This window comes from Tursiops truncatus, chromosome 7 (genome assembly GCF_011762595.2).
Source record: "Tursiops truncatus isolate mTurTru1 chromosome 7, mTurTru1.mat.Y, whole genome shotgun sequence".
In the NCBI taxonomy this organism is placed as follows: domain Eukaryota; kingdom Metazoa; phylum Chordata; class Mammalia; order Artiodactyla; family Delphinidae; genus Tursiops; species Tursiops truncatus.
The window spans coordinates 88,732,102-88,753,288 of record NC_047040.1 but is presented as its reverse complement, the minus strand read 5'-3'; the positions used below and the strand labels follow the sequence as shown (position 1 = coordinate 88,753,288).

The 21,187-nt window shown below is 34.3% G+C and overlaps 1 protein-coding gene across 1 annotated transcript in view; it reads right to left on the bottom strand.

Annotated features, from left to right (window-relative positions):
- Window positions 1-21,187, bottom strand: part of LRP1B (LDL receptor related protein 1B) — a 1,432,692-nt gene that overhangs the window by 451,546 nt on the left and 959,959 nt on the right. Inside the window, exons 38-41 of the mRNA XM_073806959.1 lie at window positions 15,397-15,523; window positions 15,114-15,265; window positions 14,697-14,821; window positions 13,062-13,433 (exon numbers count right to left, since the gene is read on the bottom strand). Of these exons, the coding sequence (XP_073663060.1) occupies window positions 13,062-13,433; window positions 14,697-14,821; window positions 15,114-15,265; window positions 15,397-15,523 (776 nt within the window). The remainder of the gene's footprint in view (window positions 1-13,061; window positions 13,434-14,696; window positions 14,822-15,113; window positions 15,266-15,396; window positions 15,524-21,187) is intronic.

Genomic DNA, 21,187 nt, shown 5'->3' with positions numbered 1-21,187 from the left:
TTTGCCTTTACTGGTGAGCTTTCCTATTAATTGTCTTGTTTCTACTTCCAGCGTTTTCTGCTTAGAGAAGTTCTTTTGGCAGTTGTTGTAAAGCTGGTTTGGTGGTGATGAGTTCTTTTAGTTTTTGCTTATCTGTAAAGCTTTTGATTTATCCACTGAATCTGAACGAGAGCCCTGCTGCTGGATAGAGTGTTCTTGGTTGTAGGTTATTCCCTTTCATCACTTTAAATATATGGCGCCACTCCCCTGTGGCCTGCAGAATTTCAGCTGAAAAATCAGCTGAAAACCTTATGTAAATTCCCTTGTATGTTATTTTTTGCTTTTCCCTTGTTGCTTTTAATATTTTCTCTTTGTCTTTAATTTTTGTCAATTTGATTAATGTGTTTCTTGGCATGTTTCTGCTTGGGTTTATCCTGTATGGGACTCTGTGCTTTTCCTGGACTTGGGTGATTGTTTCATTTCCCATGTTAGGGAAGTTTTCAGCTATTATTTCTTCAAATATTCTCAGGCTCTTTCTCTCTCTCTTCTCCTTTTAGGACCCCTATAATGCAAATGTTAGTGTGTTTGATATTGTCCCAGAGGTCTCTTAAACTGCCCTTATTTTCTTCATTATTTTTCTTTATTCCATTCCATGGCAGTGATTTCCACCATTCTGTCTTCAGCCCACTGATTTGTTCTTCTGCCTCATTTAGTCTGCTATTGATTCATTCTACTATATTTTTAATTTCAGTTATTGTATTCTTCAACCCTGTTTGGTTGCTCTTTATATTTTCTGACTCTTTGGTAAAATATTTTTATAACTTCTTGCTCTGTGCATTCATTCTTTTCCTGAGTTCTTGGATCACCTTTACAATAATTATTTTGAACCCTTTCTCAGGTAGATCGCCTATCTCCACTTCACTTAATTGTTCTTGTGTTTTATCTTGTTCTTTCATCTGCAACATATTCCTTTGTCATCTCATTTTGTTCACATTTCTATTTGTATTTTTATGTATGTGGTAGTTTAGTTACACTTCTCTATCTTGGAGAAGTGGCCCTCTGTAGGGGATGTCTTATGTGTCCCAGCATTATACTCCCCTTCACTCAAGGGCCAAAGACCAGCTGTTTCCCCAGAATAGGTTCTGACTTGTGTTTATGGACTCAGTTTGGCAGGCTGCAGTATGGTGGTTTTCTAGCTTCTGGTGTCTTTCCCCTGGTGAGTGAGGCTGGTCTAAAGGCTTGTTCAGGCTTCCTGGTCAGAGGGTCTGCCCACTAGCTAGGTGTTGTCCCTCTGGTAGGCAGGGATATGTCAAGTGGTGTGTCTAAAGGTGGTTGTGGGCTCAGGAAGTCTTTAGGCAGCCTGTCTTCTGATGGTTGGGGCTGTGTTCCCACCCTGTTGGTGGTTTGGCCTGAGGCATCCCAGCACTGGAGCTTACAGGCTGTTGGGTGGGGCCAGGTCTTGGGGCCAAAGACCCAAAATGTCTGCCACCTTTTATGACCCCAGAGAGAGCTATAGCCATCTGCCACCTCCCCAGGGACATTCTAAGACTAGCAGGTAGGTCTGGCACACGTTCTTCTGGAGTCACTGCTTCTGCCCAGGGTCCCAGTGCCTGCGAGACCTATGTGCACCCTCCAGGAGTGAAGTCTCTGTTTCCCCCAGTCCTGTGGAGCTCCTACAATCAAGCTCTGCTAGCCTTCAAAGCCAAATGCTCTGTGGACTCCTCCCAGTGCTGGACCCCTAGGCTGGGGCAACTGGTGTGGGGCTCAGAGCTTTCACTTCTGTGGGAGAACTTCTGCAATATAATCAATCTCCAGTTTGTGGGTTGCTAATCTGGGCAGTATGGGATTTGAGTATATTGTGAGTGTGCCCCTCCTACCATGGTTTCTTCTTCATGTCTTTGGATGAGGAATATCTTTTTTTCTTTTGGTAGATTCCAGTCTTCTTTATTGATGGTTGTTCAGCAGTTAATTGTGATTTTGGTGTGTTTGTGAGAGGAGGTGAGCTCACGGTCCTTTTACTTCACCATCTTTCTCAACTGAAACTTATTTTTGAGTACAGTATAAGCTAGAGATAGAATTTTACTTATTTCTTGCATGCAAATTGTACTAGCAAAATTTATTAAATGCAGTTCATTATTTTTCAACTGATTTGTAATATCAACTTGTTAACAAAAACATTTACAAGACATGTATGTGTGGATCTGCTTAAGTCCTCTTTTCCATTTTACTATTCTTTTAATAATATCACATTGTTTTCATTATTATAACTTTATAATAAGTGAAATTCTTGTCAAGGAGAGACTACAAATTTATATTTTTTCAAAATTGCCTTAGGTATTATTGGAATTTTGCTGTTCCATGTACATTTTAGGATCAGCATATGAAGTTGCATGAAAAAAGTTACTTTCCCATCATGAAAATTACATTTTCTCCCTTTATTTAAAGTCATTCTTTATGTCCACTAATATTTTATAATTTTCTCTATTACAATTTTGTGCATCCTTTGTTTTTATTTCTAGTTTGAGAAGTTTTGCTTAATTACATGTTTTAACCGGTTATTGAATGTAAGGAAACATTTTGACCTTATTTTAAGCCATGTTGTTTTTTAAATGATAAACTGCTCTGATTGATTGGCTAAAACAAAACATCAGAATGAATCCTATGGAATAAAGATATTAATCTGTAAAACTGAAACATATATACCAAGTCATAATGTAAAACACAAATTTACTACTTTATTATGGTCAAGTTTGAAGCCATTATTTTAAGGTTTTTTGGTTTGTTTTTTAGTGAGAATATGTCGATGTACTGTTACTGATTTTGTATGTCTGGAACAATCTTTATTTCCCTTCATTTTGAATAACAGTTTAGGATTATATATTTCCTTAGGAGTGTGAACATATTTCTAATTAGGAGTGTGAACATATTTCTAATGCTTCTGGTGAGATGCCTGCTTAAATTCAATTATTGTTCCTCTGTAGATAATCTCTCTATTACTTCTGGTAGCATTTTAAGGTTGTCCCTTTTTTTATTATTCTCTGAAATTTTACTTTGATGGCTGACTTAATTTTATGATTCTTTTTCAGTACTCAGAATTCATTTTCAATCTAAGGACCCATTTATTTCCTCTTTTGTAGTAAACTCCATTATTATTTCTTGGATGATATTTTTCTTTCCTTCCCCCTCTCCTTTGTCATTTGTTGACCTCTACTAGCTATAATCATGTTGAACCTACCAACTTACCTTCCAAGTTTCACAACTGCTCTCATTTTATTCTGTAATTTACATATTAATTCCTCACTATTTATCATACCATTGGTTCATTCTCACTCTGACTAGTCCAACATAAACTTTATCAATTGGGATTTCCTTTTAATTTTTATTAATTATTCTGACCATATTTTTCAGTTCTAAGATTTTTAGTTGTTTTCATTTTAATTATTTTTTTCTTATATAATTTTAGCCTCTTTGGTTTCACCATTTCTTGTACTTCTTATAAACATGTATTCCTTTTCCTCTCTGATGAACTCCCCCCAAAGTTATAAAAGTCTCCTTCTAATTGTTCTATTATTTGTTTTCACTCATCTGCTGGTTGGTACACTTTCCTTTTTAGCTGTATTTCTTTAAAATCCATCTATTGTGGAATTTGAATTTGCAGACTCTCCTTAATTTTTTAACCTCTCTTCCAGCACTCATTCCCTGTAGTTTGTTGGTTCAGTTGCCTTCACTTGGCTCCTGGGCCTTAAGCTGCAGCCCTGTCTTTCATAATTCACTTGGATTTTTGCTCCACAGGGCCAATGAGAACTTGAAAAGCCATCAATGTGTAAAAGACTGATGTTAGTGTTGGTCACAGGATTGTTTCTGTATTCTCTAAGCCTCTACGGCAAAAATGTCACATAGGACATTGGTATATGAAGGAGATGGCACAGCTTTAATTCAGCCTTATTTTCCTATGTGGCAGCCTCACCCCAGTCCCTGGTTCAAGCAGGCTTTAAACTTGCTCCTGTTCCTCTATATTTCAGTCATTCTAACTGCATTGTATTTCTGTTCTGTTTATTAGTCAAGGAAAATCTTATTTTGTGCTTTGAAATTATGAATCTCTTCTTAGTTTTTATTTTTTATAATTATCATCAATCATGCTATGTTTTTAAAGCCAGAGATAACCTCGGTGTTTTAATATCATGTTGACCAACAGTCTTGACTCTTCATATATAAAAAGTGAAACACAGCATTTTCCCTTTGCCATACTTTGAGTTCCCAGAGGTTAAAAAAATAGACCTTTCATCTTTATTTGCCACTACCTAATAATCTATGGCACATTGTAAGCATGTAATACACATTTAAGTGTATTTAGTGGCTCTTCATCTCATCTTTTATACCTCAGAGCAAAAATTTAATTCTACATGAATTGAAAGATAAAGAAGAGAGCCTTCATCCTATCCTTTCCCCATATTCAGATATATAAAGGATCTAAACCTAAATCTGATTCGTAAAAGTATTTAGAACGCTTTTCTATCTTTAAATACTTAATCACATGTCAGCGAATTTATTTTTTTCGTAACTAACTGGTAAAAGATGTATCAAAATGAAATGTTTTTCCAGATTTATCAAAATAGAATATCAAAGGGGTTCTGAGTTAAGATGGCAGAGTACGAAGAGCCTGAGTTCATCTCCTCCCACAGAAACACCAAAACTACAACTACATGTGGAACAACCATTTCTGAGAACAACCTGAACACTAGCAGAATAGATTTTCTACAACTATGCGTATAAAGAAAAGGTTACATCAAGACAAGAAGGAGGAGCAGAATGGTGTTCTAATCAGAACCCACACAACTAGTATAGTGGCGCACAAGCAGGAGGAATATCACAGCTGCAGAGGTGCTCCCTGAGGAGCAAGGGTTCAAAGCATCACATTGGGCTCCCATCCCAGGGGACTTGCACTGGAAAGAAGAGCCCCATCTTTGAAAATCAGTGAAGACTATGTCCAAGAGAGCTCAAGACTCTGCTTTTGAAGAGCTCGTGCACAAACTCACTCCAAGTTCCAGTGCAGAGGCAGTAGCTTTGAAAAGCACCTGGGTCATGAGATTCATTGACTGATTTTAGGGCATGTGCCAGAGTGGCAGGAATCTGTTAGAACTTTCTCCAGGTACAGAAGTGCTGAAAGGCAACATGTTTTTAAACTCTCCTTCTACCTAGCTGACCTAGTGCTGGGAGGCACCATTTCTGTCATTATCCATCAACCCAGCTAACACTGGGCACCCTGTCCCAGTGTTCCCAAGGACCTGTCCTGCCCAACTCACCTACTTTGGCCAGTTCATCCAAAGTGGCTCCTTCTCTGCCCAACCTGGCAAGCTGCCTTGGATGACAATGGTGTCCCTCCAAAGCAGCAACCACTTTGGGGAGTCAGCTCCACCTATCAGGGTGCCCACAGGGGATTGTGCCTCTGGGCCCAACAGGACACATTCTACATAATGCCACTCTTTCAAGACTAGGAGACATAGCTGATTATTCTATATTCTAAGTACCTAAACAAACACAGACTTAGGCACAATGAGGAGACAAAGGAATACATTTCAAATAAAAAAACCCAAAACCTCAGAAAAAAAAGGTAAATAAATAAAACATAGCTAGATAAGCAATTTATGTGATAAAAAGCTCAAATAGGCTCACCAAACTTGGGAAACAAGTGAATGAACTCAGCAAGCTCTTCTACAAAGAGAAAATATTAAAAAGAGAACCACTCGGAACCAAAGGATACAGTAACCAAAATAAAAAATAGGGGGAAGGACCAGCAGACAGGTTAGTGGAAATCACCCAATTGGAAGAGCAAGAAGAATGAATAATTTAATGAGTATAGTTTAAGAGACCTCTGGAACAATACAGTGTAAACTAAGATTTGCATTATAGGGATTCAAGAAGGATAAACAGAAAGGAATAGAAAAACTTTTTGAAGAAACAATGACTGAAAATTTCCCTAACCTGGCAAAGGAAAGAGACATCCAAGTCCAGGAAGCACAGAGAGTGCCAAACAAGATGAACCCAAAGAGACCCACACCGAGACATGTTATAATTAAAATGTCAAAAGTTAGAGAATCTTAAATTCAGCAAGAGAAAAATAAGTAACACACAAGGAAACCCACAAAGACTATCCAGTGACTTTGCAGCAGAAACCTCACAGGCCAGAAGGAACTGGCTTGATATATCCAAAGTGCTGGAAGAAAAAACTTACAATCAAGAATACTCTGTCTGGTGCGGTTATCATTCAGAACTAAAGAAAGGAGAGATACAGAGTTTCCCAGACAAGCAAAAACTAAAGGAGTTCATCACCACTCAACTGGCCTTACAAGAAATGTTAAAGGGGCATCATTAAATGGAAAAGAAAAAGCCACAAATATGAAAAAACATCCTACTGGTAAAGGCAAACATGTAGTAAAGGTAGTGGATCAATCACTTCTAGAGCTAGTATGAAGGTTAAAAGACAGAAGTAGTAAAATTATCTACCTCTAAAATAATTACATAAGCAATACACAAAAAGATGTAAAATATGACACAAAATACACAAATTGTGAACAGGGTCAGTAAAAATGTAGTGCTTTTAGAATGTGCCCAAACTTATGCAACCATCAACTTAAATAACATATATGTAGGTTGTTATATATGAACCATATGGTAACCACAAACCAAACATCTATAATACATACACAAAAAATAAAGAGAAAGGAATATAAACATAACACTAAAGAAAGTCAACAAATCACAAAGGAGGAGAATGAGAGAAGAACAGAATAACTACAAAACAACCAGAAAATGATTAACAAAATGGCAATAAATACATAGCTATCAATAATCACTTTAAATGTAAATAGACAAAATGCTCCAATCAAAAGAAAGACAGGGTTGCTGAATGGATAAAGAAACACAACCTATATATATGCTGCCTACTAGAGACTCATATCTGAAGACACACACAGACTGGAAAGTGAAGGGATGGAAAAAGATATTCCATGCAAATGGAAACAAACAAAAGCTGGGATAGCAATATTTATATCAGACAAAATAGACTTTTAAACAAAGACTGTAACAAGGGACAAAGGAGGGCATCACATAATGATAAAGGGATTAATCAAACAAGAGGCTGTAACATTTGTTAATATCTATGCACCCAACATAGGAGCACCTAAATACATAAAGCAAATCACAGACATAAAGAAAAAAATGACAGTAACACAGTAATGCTAGGGAACTTTAACACAACCACTTACATCAATGGATAGAAGAAATCAATAAGGAAACATTGACTTAAATGACACATTAGATCAGATGGACCTAATAGATAACTAGACAAAATTCCAACCCCAAACAGCAAAATACACATTGTTTTCAAGCGCACACGGAATATTCTCCAGGACAGATTACATGTTAGGCCACAAAACAAGTCTCAATAAATGAAGAAGACTGAATTCATATGAAGCATTTTTTTCTGACCGAAGCGTTATGAAACAAGAAATCATTTACAAGAAGAAAACTGTAAAAAAAACAAATGTGGAGGCTAAACAACATGCTTCTAAACAACCAATGGGCCATTGAAGAAATTAAAGAGAAAATAGAAAAATACTTTTGGAAAAATAAAAATAAAAACAAAAAATCCAAAATTTACAGGATGCAGCAAAAGCAGTTCTAAGAGGGAATTTTATACCAATACAGGCCTTTGTCAAGAACCAAGAAAAATCTCAAACAATCTAGCCTTACAACTGACACCACAGAAATACAAAGGATAGTAAGAGATTACTACAAAAAATTGTACACCAACTAATTGAACAACCTAGAAGAAATGGATAAATTCTTAGAAATATACAATTTTCCAAGGAAATAGAAAATCTCAGCAGACCAACAAACAAAAGTGTAGGACCAGACAGCTTCACAGATGAATTCTACCAAATCTTTAAAGAAGAGTTAATACCTCTCCTTCTCAAACTATCCCAAACAACTGAAGAGGAAAGAACAATTCCAAACTCATTCTATGAAGCCAACATTACTGATACAAAAACCAGATAAAAACAGTACAGTAAAACAGTACAGTAAAAGAAAGTTACAGGCCAATATCCCTGATGAACGTACAGTGTTTGACATTGGTCTTAGCAGTATTTTTTTGCATCTATCTCTTCAGGCAAGGGCAACAAAAGTAAAAATAAACGTGACTATATCAAATTAATAAGCTTTTGTACAGTGAAGGAAACTATCAACCAAACAAAAAGGCAAACTACTGAACAGAAATATGTATATACTTTGATTAAATTGTTTTCAGTTTAATTTCCCACAATACAAATAGGATCTGTAACTCAGCAACAACCTCCCATGGCATCTCTTAAATGTCATCAAACATAACATAGCCAGAGTTATCTTCATAAAACAAAAGTCCTATTATATACTTACCTTAGAACACTCCATTGTCTTCCCTTCATCTACTGAAAAAAATCATAACTCCTTATCTTGAATATTAGTATCTCAGTGTTCACTGTGCCATTTTCACAATAACCAAAGGTAGAAACTCGTGTCCATAAACAGATGAATGGATAAATAAAATATGTTATATACATACAATAAAATATTATTCAGCCATAAAGGGGAATGAACTTCTGACACCTGCTACAATATGGATTAACCTTCAAAACATTATACTGAGTGAATTGTGCCACACACAACAAAACATATATTGTATGATTCCACTTACATGAAATATATACGATAGCCAAATTCATCGAGAAAGAAAATAGATGAAAGATTACCAGAGAATACAGGGAGGGGGAATTGGGAGTAATTGCTTAAACAGGGTTTCTGTTTAAAGAGAGAAAACTGATTTGGAAGGACTTCCCTGTGGCACAGTGGTTAAGAATCCACCTGCCAATGCAGGGTACACGGGTTTGAGCCCTGGTCTGGGAAGATCCCACATGCTGCAGAGCGACTAAGCCCATGTGCCACAACTTCTGAGCCTGCACTCTAGAGCCTGTGAGCCACAACTACTGAAGCCCACATGCCTAGAGTCCATGCTCCACAACAAGAGAAGCCACTGCAATGAGAAGCCCATGCACCACAATGAAGAGTAGCCCCCACTTGCTGCAACTAGAGAAAGCCTATGTGCAGCAACGAAGACCCAAGGCAGCCAATAAATAAATAGATTTATTTTAAAAGTTTTGGAAATAGATGGTGATGGCTGCACAATATTGTGAATGTAATTGATGTCACTGAATTGTACAATTAAAAGTTGAAATGGCAAATGTTATGTTTTATATATTTTTACCTAATTTTAAAAATTAATAATGTAATTATTAATAATGTAATATACTAATAATGTAGCATACCCAAAATTATTGAACAGTACACTTTTAATGAATGAGTTGTATGGTATGTATGTTATATCTCAATGAAACTTTTTCTTTAATACTTCTTATCTTGGCAGACCAAATCCTTCAATATTGGACTTCTCTCTAGGACTCGATAGCCTCATCTCACACCATTCATGCCATGAAACCCATGTTCTAATCATGCCAAATGATGTGTCACTCCTTGTCTACCCTTTGCTTTTTCATGTCTTTATACTTAAAATTTTCTGAGCCTTTAGCCTAGAAGAGTAGTTTGTAATCTTTTTTGTTCTGAGGACTTTTTCAGTCTTAAAAAGTATTGAAGACTCCAGCAAAATTTTTGTGTGAGTTACGTCTATAGCTATTGTGTTAGAAATTTAAACTAAAAACTTTGTTTTGATATGTATTAATATATTTTAAAAAACAAAAATGAATTGACTGCATATTAATATAAATAACATCTAAAAAATAGCTGTATTTTTTTAAAATGAGAAGACAGCATTGTTTTATCATTTTATAAATTTGTTTACTCTCTGGATTACTAGAAGACAACTGGATTCTCACATCTACTACGTCCAATCTGTTGTGTTCTTTTAGTTGAAATTTGTGAAGAAAATCCAGCTTCACACAGCAGTGAAGTTGGAAAAGGAAGGAGGGTTTTAACAGCCTTTTCAGATAATTCTGGATATGATTTTATACTACAACAACACAAATGGTAGTTACTTAAAGGTTAGCTTCCATGTGGAATCAGAAACTATAGTGATGAACTTTTCCTATTCTATTACATTAAAATTCATTGGTCTATCTTATACTCTGAATGGATCATTTACCCAGGCATGATTTTATCATGTCATTTGGAAAATATTGGTCCCCTGAGTTATGCATATCCTCCAAATGCTGACAATTTCAGCATGCAATACCCCCCCCCACTCCAAATCACTAGTAATATCACTACACATCTCATCAGAAGTATGGGAAGCTATCAAGCTAACTATGGTGGATACAAGTCTTGAAAATTTTAATTTTTACTTGAAATCTTGATTTTTATTTGCAATAAATAATGTAGGTCATTTTCCTTGGAGTGACAGACTCATTGCATTTAGTCTGCCATACACCCAGGTTTGAATAACCATAGTTTGTTCCTCATTCTTTTAAGTAAAAAATGATATTCCTTAAAAAAAGCATAAACTCAAATAATGACAGAAATATGTGGTATCCTTCAGGCAACTATACTTCAGAATGCATCAGAGTTCCTTATATGTATTTTATAATATCACAAAGCATATTAAAGAGATGTGTATTGAAAGATTAATATTTAATAAAATTATTTTACTTTTTCTTCAAGGACATTCTTAAGTGAAACTGGCTCTTTTTTTTTTTTTTCCTGCTATTAAGTGGCAGTGAAAAATGCAATGACTACTAGTACTGTTTGGTACCACTGTATTGATTAGTGCTAAGGTACCAGCAATTTAGCCACAATGGCTTTTGCACCATTGGTGCAAATGTCAACACAGTGGAAAGGCAAATAAATATCTAGTATTATTATGAAAATAATTTTGATCTCTTTTTATGAAAATAATTTTGAACATGTATTAGGAGACCCTAGGAACCAAATTTGGGGACCATTGGTCTAAAATTCATCCTTCTCCACCGGGCTCAACAGGCAGACTCCTATTGATCCATTACATTTCCTCAACTCATCTCAGTGGCATCCTCTGCGCTTCCTCAGAAAGATTATTTATTCTCTAGGCCTTTAGTGTATTATAGATTCTAGTGAATTTCAATGTCTGTTTACTCATAGTTTTCTTCTTAAACTATGGCTTCTAAAGGTCTATGGACTCATATTCATCTTTATGCCCAGGGTACCTGACAAAGAATCTGGAGCACAGAAAATGAATAAGTTAGTTAATAGATTACAGATGCAACATAAGCACTTCCAACTCTGAATTGTGTCAGTCTAGGAAAATGGAGGGAGGACCAGAGAGAATTATAATGTAAACTTCATAGGGATATACCCAAAGAATCAGTAAGTCTTGAATATGTCTCAAGTCTATGATCAGTACAGTTATAGTTGCATCTTCATATATATACACACACACAGGGAAGCCAAAATGGCATGTGCTGGAATATACAAATTGTTATGAAATTATCAACAAGTATAGTAACCTAGAGAATAAAGAAACAAGAATGTGTATTTGTATATGCTTGAAAGTACACACTTGAACTGATTTGGAAAGGCTGTCAGGTTTGAATAGGCAAAAGGGATTGTGAGGATATTAAATACTGAAAGAACAAAATAAACTGTGACAGGCTTAGCATGGGATGGCAATGTACAATAGGGAGTTTGATGTGTTTTTCACATGAGTAAGCATATGAATAGATGCTGGATCTCACTAGTTATCAGGTAAATGTATATTAATATGTTGACTTTTTTAACATATTAGTCATAAGCTAATAATTATAAAATCATTGTCAAAAGTGTGGGGAAATGGATCTTTTTATAAACAGTTAATGAAAACATAAATTGACATGGTCTTTTTGGAGAAATGTGACCAGTTCTAAAAAAAAAAATAAAACAATGATTTTGCAGTTCTATTTCTAGGATTCTATGCTAAAGAAATATTCACATGTGTGAAAAAACATATTTATGTGCACAAATGTTCACTGTGACATTGTAGGTAGTGATAAGACACCAAAAACAACCTAAATGATTGTCAGTGAGAAAATGGTTAAATAAATTAGTTTACTCTTAGTATAGGATAGATGCAGGCTTTCAAAAGAATAAGATAGAGCCTTATCTTAAATAGCCTTAAAAGCTTTTTAAGATATATTGTAAGTGAAAAAAAGCAGGTGAATATTGTAATTACAAATGATACACATACTGCAAGAAAATTCTGGAGGCATGACAGCTGTCACTTACGAGTAAGTAAATGGAATTGATGTTGCAGGGATGAGGCAGAAACTTCAGTTAAAAATCCATATTACTTGAACATTTTATAATTTATGTATTATTTTGCAATTTAAAAAGTAATGAAAAAGATTGACCTCAGTATAGTGAAATTGGAAAAGTGAGGAATATATGGAAATCACATAGAGATAGAGAAGAGAGAGATGCTGAATGAGGAATATGAAGATTGTCCCTGTAAAAGTTGGATGACAGGAAAGAAGTTTCTCTAAATTATAATGTATAGATAATTCACACAATATTATGTTTGAGTCCTGTAAAATATTAAAAGTATTGTCCTGTAGACTATTAAAAATATTTTAAAAATATTAGATTATTTAATAACATTTTCTCATCAAGACTGTCATATATATGCACACAAAAAATCTGATACTTGAGAAAATAAAGTTCACTGAATATAATTAGGTATTCTTAAAGATATAATTTCACCCACTGGAATAAAATAAAATTAGTAAGTTTTATACTGAAAAATTATTTTCCATGAATTTAATACACTTATTAATAAGAAACATTATAAAGGAATATACTGAGTGTTCCATGATTAGAAGCTAATAATCATAATATTCACACTGTACATGCTAGCAGTTAATTACTTCTTTGACTTTTGGGGGTTTGGATGTTATAGTTTCACTCATTCTTGAATATAAACTCTAGGAAAATATAATTGCTACATGCAACTACCACTCTAATTTCTCTACTACTCCAAATGATACTCATTTCCACCAAACTGTTTAAAAATAAATTGTTGTACTTACTTTCAACAATTACTTGTCTGTCTTCCCAGTTATCTTTAATAAGCTGTATATTTCCAAAGTGTGCATCGCTGTAGAAGATTCGGTTGGTACCTTTTCTTCTTTGATTATAGTCAAAAGCCAAAGCTATGACATTCTTGAAATAATGTGGATTTTCATATGGCCTTATTGGTGAATTTAAATTGGTTTCATCAGAAAGATGTATACTTTTTAATATTGTTCTCCCTGAATACAGCAAATAGCCTTCATGCCTTAAGCAAGTAACTCCATCCTCTGCCAAATATCCATGGGCACAAGCACAAGTTCTCTGGGAATTTCCTCGATAAAGACAGAGTTGCTGACATCCCCCATTGTCCTTGGCACAAACATTGGTCCCTAGGGAGAAAAAGAAGGTACACAAACGTATGTCTGTGTTTTTTCTTTTGTTTTCCAGATAGTTTTTTCTTAGAATAATATTAAAAATTTAATGTTGAATATTCTGGGTTATTTTATGATTAACTTTTAGACTGGTCAGTATAAATCCAAACACTATAAAGTACTGCTATTTTTAATCACTTCAGTTTAAAACCTGGGATTTTTTTATTTCAAAGATCACATTCTTCTGCTCCCCTGACCATCCAAAGAGAAGCATAAAAAATTTCCCTTAATCAGCCAGTTAAGTGCATAACCCTTTTGCAACTTGATACTGAAATTACAATAGGTTGTATATATTGTAATCTTTGGTACAAGTAACTGATTCACGCAAAACATGAACTGCATTCATCAAAAGAAATAGGCAGTACCTTAAACTTGGTGTCTATGAAGTATATAAGATATCAAAGAAATTTATGGCTCTAATGTGCCTACCTTCCTAAGTATATTGGGCGTAAGTTTTTCACTCCAGTTTTGAGTGAAGATATAACATGATATTAAGATTTCTTTATCAGACTAATTCTCCTCTATGAATCCATCATCCTCTCCAAAATTATTATACCTTCCTTTGATGTCAAGAAAATTAATTACAATTTACTCTAATGGACATTTAAAATGAACATTATCTTAATGGAAGTGATATTAAAAAAAATCCAAATCATGTCATATCAGTTTCAAAACACATATTTTAAAGAAATGATGACTCTGGACTTATTTCACACTAATAGCAACCTTCTGGAGCCATCATCACTTTATGTATTAAAATATAATCTGACATGAAAACAACCTTTCGGCCCAAGTAATGTGGCATATTTAGTTAGTTCTAAATAAAGTGTGTGACTATTAAAAAATATATATATATAATCAAAAAAACATTTTGGCTGCTTTTTTCTAATATCCTAATTGTGCTTTGTATACTTCATTGAACATGTATATTTATCAAGTGTTTCTATATTACTTAGTCTAAACCTATACTGAAGCCATACCAGGTATATAACATGTCCATATACATGCACTGTCCTAGGCAAAACTATCCATGAACTATTATATATTTATTTCATTAGGCTACTATATGATTTTTGTAGGAAATTAGATGTAAAAAAATAGGGTCTTGAGGTTTTGGACTCATATAAGAATTAATCCCTAACTTAAGTTTGATAAATAAATGTCAAAAAAAATAAGAGAAAGAAATAACATAAAATGTATTTATCATACAAGAGTGCTGACCTTTCTCTCTTACTCGGTTAAAGATTTTAACCTCCTTCAGGTTGACTCCAAGACCCGTTCTCATGGTTACGGTTTCTGTGGCATCATTCTTGTGGCCCCTTCTGATGGACCCGTTGGCATGTGCTCTGCCAAGAAATTGAACATACGTGATCAACAATCTTTAATCCAAATCAAGCCAGTTATTTAAGCTGAAGGTAACAGATGGCCCAGCAGAAGGGAAAGAAACCAACATTAGTCTGTGACATTGAAAGGGTTGAGCCTGGACTAGCAAGAGTGACTGCCTCTTCTGTGGAAATTACATGGTTTTGTGAGATCTTTTCTGTGACCTTGCTAAGGAATGGCTAATCCTACAAGGGTAAAGCAATTGGCACTAAAATAACATTTTGAGACTCAAATACTTATGAAAAAATAAATTACCTGTCAGACCAGTAGATGTACGCCCCAAAGACTGCAACTGAAAACATATCCACATTGCTCCCTGACAGCACCATCTCACGATTCCCGCCAGTCTCAAGGTCAATTCTTTCTATCTTGTCTATACGAGCATCACACCAATACAATTTATTTTCCTAAGGTTGATTGAAAAGTAATATTACAAGCTGTTTTTGATTGTTTTATAAAGAAAATAAGAGAACACTAAAAGTAGACTAATGCAAGTTCGCAGTTAATGCACTTTCAATACTTAAGAAATCCAACAGACCTCATAGTCAATGGAGATGCCATTTGGCCATGCTATTCCCATGCTTACGAGGACAACCTTCTCTGAGCCATCTAAACGAGCCTTTCCAATGGATGGCATCTGTCCCCACTCAGTCCAGAACAAGTAGCTGAAATTAAATTGTAGATAAATGCAGATAAACACAAAACTGTGTAGTATTAATAACAACAGCAATGCCATTCATACTAACAGAAAATAATACCATTTAAAAATCAATATATGTGTGTATTGTTTACAATAAAATAATTTTTATTATAAAAAAAATTTAACCATTCATAGAAATCACAGGGAAGAATTTCCAAAATACCTTTTGTACATGCTGCTCCCTATCTGAAATGCTTTTTTTCAGTCTACTTGCTTAATTCCTTCTGTTTTTTTACTATATCAAACATTTCCCTCAAGAAGCCTTCTGTGTTCTGATTATTGCAGCATATACTCTGCTTCATAGCATGAATTAGAGTGGCAAATTTACACTTGTGTTTCTTTACAAAGTTACTTTTTATTAATATTTTTTGCTCCCATTAGACTTTAAGCTCAGTGAGGACAGTGATCTTTTTTCTTATTCACGATTATACCTACAGCACTAGGTAATTTATGAATGTATACATGAATGCATTATAACTTTCAGTTCTGTCCACTTAGATTGCTAAATGGCTATTCAACTTTGAATTTTATAAATCATCTTGTGAAACCATCTTAAAACATGAATTTATACAAAGCAGACATTCTTATTTTAGTAATCTTTTAATGTCATGTGGAAGGACTGTGGAAGAAAATAAAATATAAAAGAAAGAAAATCCACAGTATGCTGAAATATAACATGTCAAAAAATGAAATGTTAAAAAAGAAGGTACATAATCCATGTTTCTTTCACCTATTCATTCAATAAATATAGTATTTATATTACAGTACAGAAATTCACTTTCAGATAAATCAGATCTATTCTTTTGAAGTTATGCCCAGTGAAGTTTTATTCAGCTGTCAGATAACAGCAATGACTGACTAAAGTTTAGAAAAATATGGCAATCATTGATTCAGTCAGGTAAAAATGAGTGTGTATTCTGTGCATATTTGAATACATATATAACAGCAATCATACACAAGAAGAGAAAGTGAGACTGCATATAGGAAAAGCAAAGAAGACCTACATTCATATTTTGTATTATTTATCCATGAAAAATGATAAACTACATAAAATATGTATTTCCTTTATGCATATTGTTTTGATTTATTTTAAAAGTCGATTTTTTCCCCCTGAAAATGCTGTACAAAATAAATGCATTGGACTTTTACACCCAGACAAATATGAGGTGTGGCTGGAATCCCAAGTATATTAATCCTGAAGAAACTTTCATTCATATTTATAAGCTCTATAAATCAAAAAGGGAAAACTCTGTAGCAAGAAATCCAACTAGGGCTTCCCTGGTGGCGCAGTGGTTTAGAGTCCGCCTGCTGATGCAGGGGACACGGGTTCGTGCCCCGGTCCGGGAAGATCCCACATGCCGCGGAGCGGCTGGGCCCGTGAGCCATGGCCGCAGAGTCTGCACGTCCGGAGCCTGTGCTCAGCAAAGGGAGAGGCCACAACAGTGAGAGGCCTGCGTACCGCCAAAAAAAAAAAAAGAAATCCAACTAATATTCGTTAGATCTAGGTTGAAGCAGGCATGGAAATATCTATATTTCTATTAAAATTATGATTTTTAAATCTTTAAGGGACATTGCATTAAAAAATTATTAAAAATAAAAACACTATTTTAACTGAGAGGTAAAATGTTGCTTCATTTAACTTTTCAAGGAGAAATTTTAGCATTACTAATGACACTAAAATGACAAGTCAGTCATTTGTTAAGATGACAGGGATGTTACACTGTGAAGGAGGCATTTTGGGAGCCAAGACAGATCTGCGCTTATTTATTCAATCTGATTCTTGTCATCTACTTTTAATACACTCCAGAGTTCAAATATGGAAGGCAATGGGTATAATATACTTTTTATTTAATAGTAATCTTTCAAATGTACTAAATAACTAATAAAAATATTATACCGAGTGAGGAGGTCAAATCACCCATTTAACATATTTAATTCTCACAACTTTGGAAATTGCAGTTCAGGAAGTTAATGATCCACAGTCACATGGCTGATAGGGGAACTGCACTCAGGCTTTACTAACCCAGGGCTATATCTTCTTCTCTACGCTGTCTCACCAAATAGAAATATAATACAACAATATAACAATCTTAAATCAAGTGATATTTTCCCCTAAGTATAAGGAATATAACAAAGATCTCCATACTTGAAAAACAAAACAAAACATGAAAAAAGTCTTAGTATTAAAAACAAGTCTCTTTTTTCCCCTAGTAGTTCCTATTTTTTTGAAATTTGCAGTACTTCTAGGCAGGAGGCTTAGATGAATGGCAACAAAATTAGGAATAAAAAAATATTCAAAATAAAACTATCTTGAGTACAGATTTTACTCAAATTTTCAGCAGTAATTTGACACACTGTCACAATATGTAAAGCCAAAGCTGACTGCAAGCATCACTTTTATGGCTAAAATATTTATCAACTTAATACAACTAAAATATTCTACACTTGCCAAAATTAAGCAACATTTTATGATGGTCAGGCAAAGAATAATTTATTTTCTCCCTAAACTGAAATTGAAAGTAAAGAATTGAATAGAATTAGCACCTTGAGAACCTTTGGGAATTACAAACCAAATACAGAGAAAGAATACTCTCTAACTTATAAAACTGCACCAAGAAACTTATGAATAATTTGAGTGTAATTTACATAGATGTGCTTGGGATAGCTTTAATGAACATAGATTCTTCATATATAAACGTGATCTTCAGCAATGGGAAGAAATGAAAAATTTTTCACTGGTTTTTGAGACTCCATGGAAATTTAACATTCAGTGATAGCATTTCAAATAGATGTTGTCCCCATTTAAGTTCAAATTTTGCTGTAGTGGAGTGTTTGTTGTATGATATAGCCAAGAAAATTGCCTTTAGAGTATTAGCTTGGTTAATCTAGCCCTGAAAATACTTTCCAAGGCTATCCCAGATCCAGGAATTTTCAAAATTGTCAAAATCAAATGCTGTATTGTATGATCGACATTTCTCTGGATAATAATTTGTTCTACACTGAAAATTCCCTTATTTACAGAAGCTTATAGTTATAGAATTTAAAAACAGAACATTTAAAAACGACATTCAAAAGTGGTTTGAAGGATTATAGAAATACTATCAGAAATCATCATAACACAAATATCCCTTATTGTCTTAATTAGACACAGAAGTTCTTGGCAGGAACATGTGCAAAGAATATATATCACAAACTAACTTCCAATTAATTACTGACATTTGGTTAATAGGTAGAAGACTCCATTTGGTAGTGTTGGAGTTTCCAAAGGCCTAGCATACACTTAGTGGTCCCCAAAAGTTTTTAAACTTACCATATGACAACTGTACTGATGTCAGAATTAGTTTACACACAGGTGCTCTTATAAAGGAAAACAAATGTTATGTCACAATTAGATTCAAGCTGAAAAATATACTTTCAATGTATTATAAATGTCCTTGAATAATTTCAAATAAATATTTTTGGGGAAATAAGGCCAACATGAAAGCTAAGCTCCAAAGTTGGTGGGGAAAGAGTAAAGGAGTAGGGGCAAGAAAAAGAAGAACGAACGTGTCTAAATTGTTAAAGAAATAGTATTAAATATGATTCTTATATTTTAAATATATGAACCATAGTGAAAAGCCACTAATTTGAATCAATCATTTTCTTTTAATTTAAGGTTTTTTTGACTGATAAACTGTTTCTCTGGAGCATAGATCTGGGTTGCAGTTTTTACGATAAATTTGCTATTTCTTCCTATTCCTATCCTTTACCTAAGAGAGTATGAAATAGATACTTATCAGATATGCTAGAGAAAACCTGAAATAACCAAAAATTGCCATGCTGGCACAAAAATGAAGATCACATAATTCTCTTATGTAGGCAGTTGCCTTGGTTGAAAAGAGAATCAAGAATGGCATTGTGGCCTCTGTGAGAGTGGAGGTCAACAGTGTGTTAGTTTATCTGTAAAAATAAGAAAAACAAAAAACAGAAGCCCTGTAGGCTTTTATATATATTATACACATATAATATATATTTTATATATAAGGAATAGTAGCTTAGCAGTTTCACTAGAATCACTTAAAACACATATTAATTGAATACCTTGTAGGCCAACGTGTCAATGTCTCCATCTTCAGGCTAAAGCACAGGGAAAATAATATAGTACTGTCAAAGTCTGAATACATTTCATGAATATGTGAATTGACATCCTTCATCGCCTATGAGGAATACAGTGTATTCCTCTATTCCTGTGAGGGCTTCTTCACATTTCCTTTTTCTTCATTTCTGTGCAGTTTTTGTTTTGAGAAAGTATTACATGCCAATCCCAAATCACTTTTCAAGCCCTGAATTGCTTAGAGGCTCCTGCAATATAAAAAGAACTCAACCACAGATAGCAGAACACTCTGCTAAAAGGAAGAGAGTCTAGAGACAGTAGAACCTTGAATACTACTTTCTAATTTGTTTTTGACAGTGGTTCGGTGGATGATTCTCAAATGTATACTTTCATTGCAGTCATGCACTCATTCAACAAATATTAATTAGGTACCTATTAAGTGCTAGGAACTGATAATATGAAATGAATTGGACTTAGTGACCCTTATTAAGGTCACTGTTTAATGGCAGAGGCAGATGGGTAAGTAAAGAATTACCTGAGAAAAATGCTACCAGCAATGCTTAAAACTTGCTAGTTCTAAGTCTCTATACAACATGAAAGTAGGGGCTTCAACACTGAAACTGTGGAAGTGCTGTGGTGAGAGAAGTTATTATTCCTACAAACAACTTCGGAAATAAACCTTTCCTTTGAAGCAAAATAAACATACAGGCCATCTGCGTTGTTCTCTCCTTACGTTTAAGCTTAAAAAATATTTTTAAGTTATCGTTTGTTCTTCAGGCCTTGTTCTGGTTTTTGTTATTCTTCAGTTTTACATTAGATTCCTTCTTGACTCATTACTTTCCAATATGAATTAATTATATAAAACAATCATTATGTGTGTACCCAGCCAACACTGGAGAAGTATGGAGAAAGAGGCTTTAGAAAGAAAAATTTCTTTGGCATCTGTAATTCCATAGCATGTTAGACTTATCACCCCATATTATGTTTTTAATTCCTTATTTTATGTATCTATTTACAGCCTGCCTCCTTGCCCATCCTTTCAATAAATATGTACATAAACATATACATTTATGTGTACATATATGATATTCGTTTGCTACTTACATGGTTTAACAATGGTTTTCCTGAGCGGTCCATCTTTTATTCACTTTTGGTATTTTCAGTATATAATATTTGATGTTTCCCTATAATCTACGAATTTTCCTATGAAATATTTAACACTGAGATGCCTAGGGCCTAGACTCGTAGTGCTCATGAGTTGATTTGGAATTCTTAAAATATTATACAGAAAATTTTAATTTGTTTCATGAACCCCAAACCATCTTATATAGCAGGCATATGCAACCTATTCTGGATATCCCATGTCAAAACACACTGAGGAGATTTCTATAGGCAAATAGAGAAAGGAATATCTTAAACTCCTCTTTTTACCCTTTACCACATTTTTATTGGTCAGATCCCTTAAGAAATTAGGAAAAGGTCCTACAGTTTTGTGTGGCTATCGCTGGTCTCCATTCGACATAGCTTTGGTGGTCT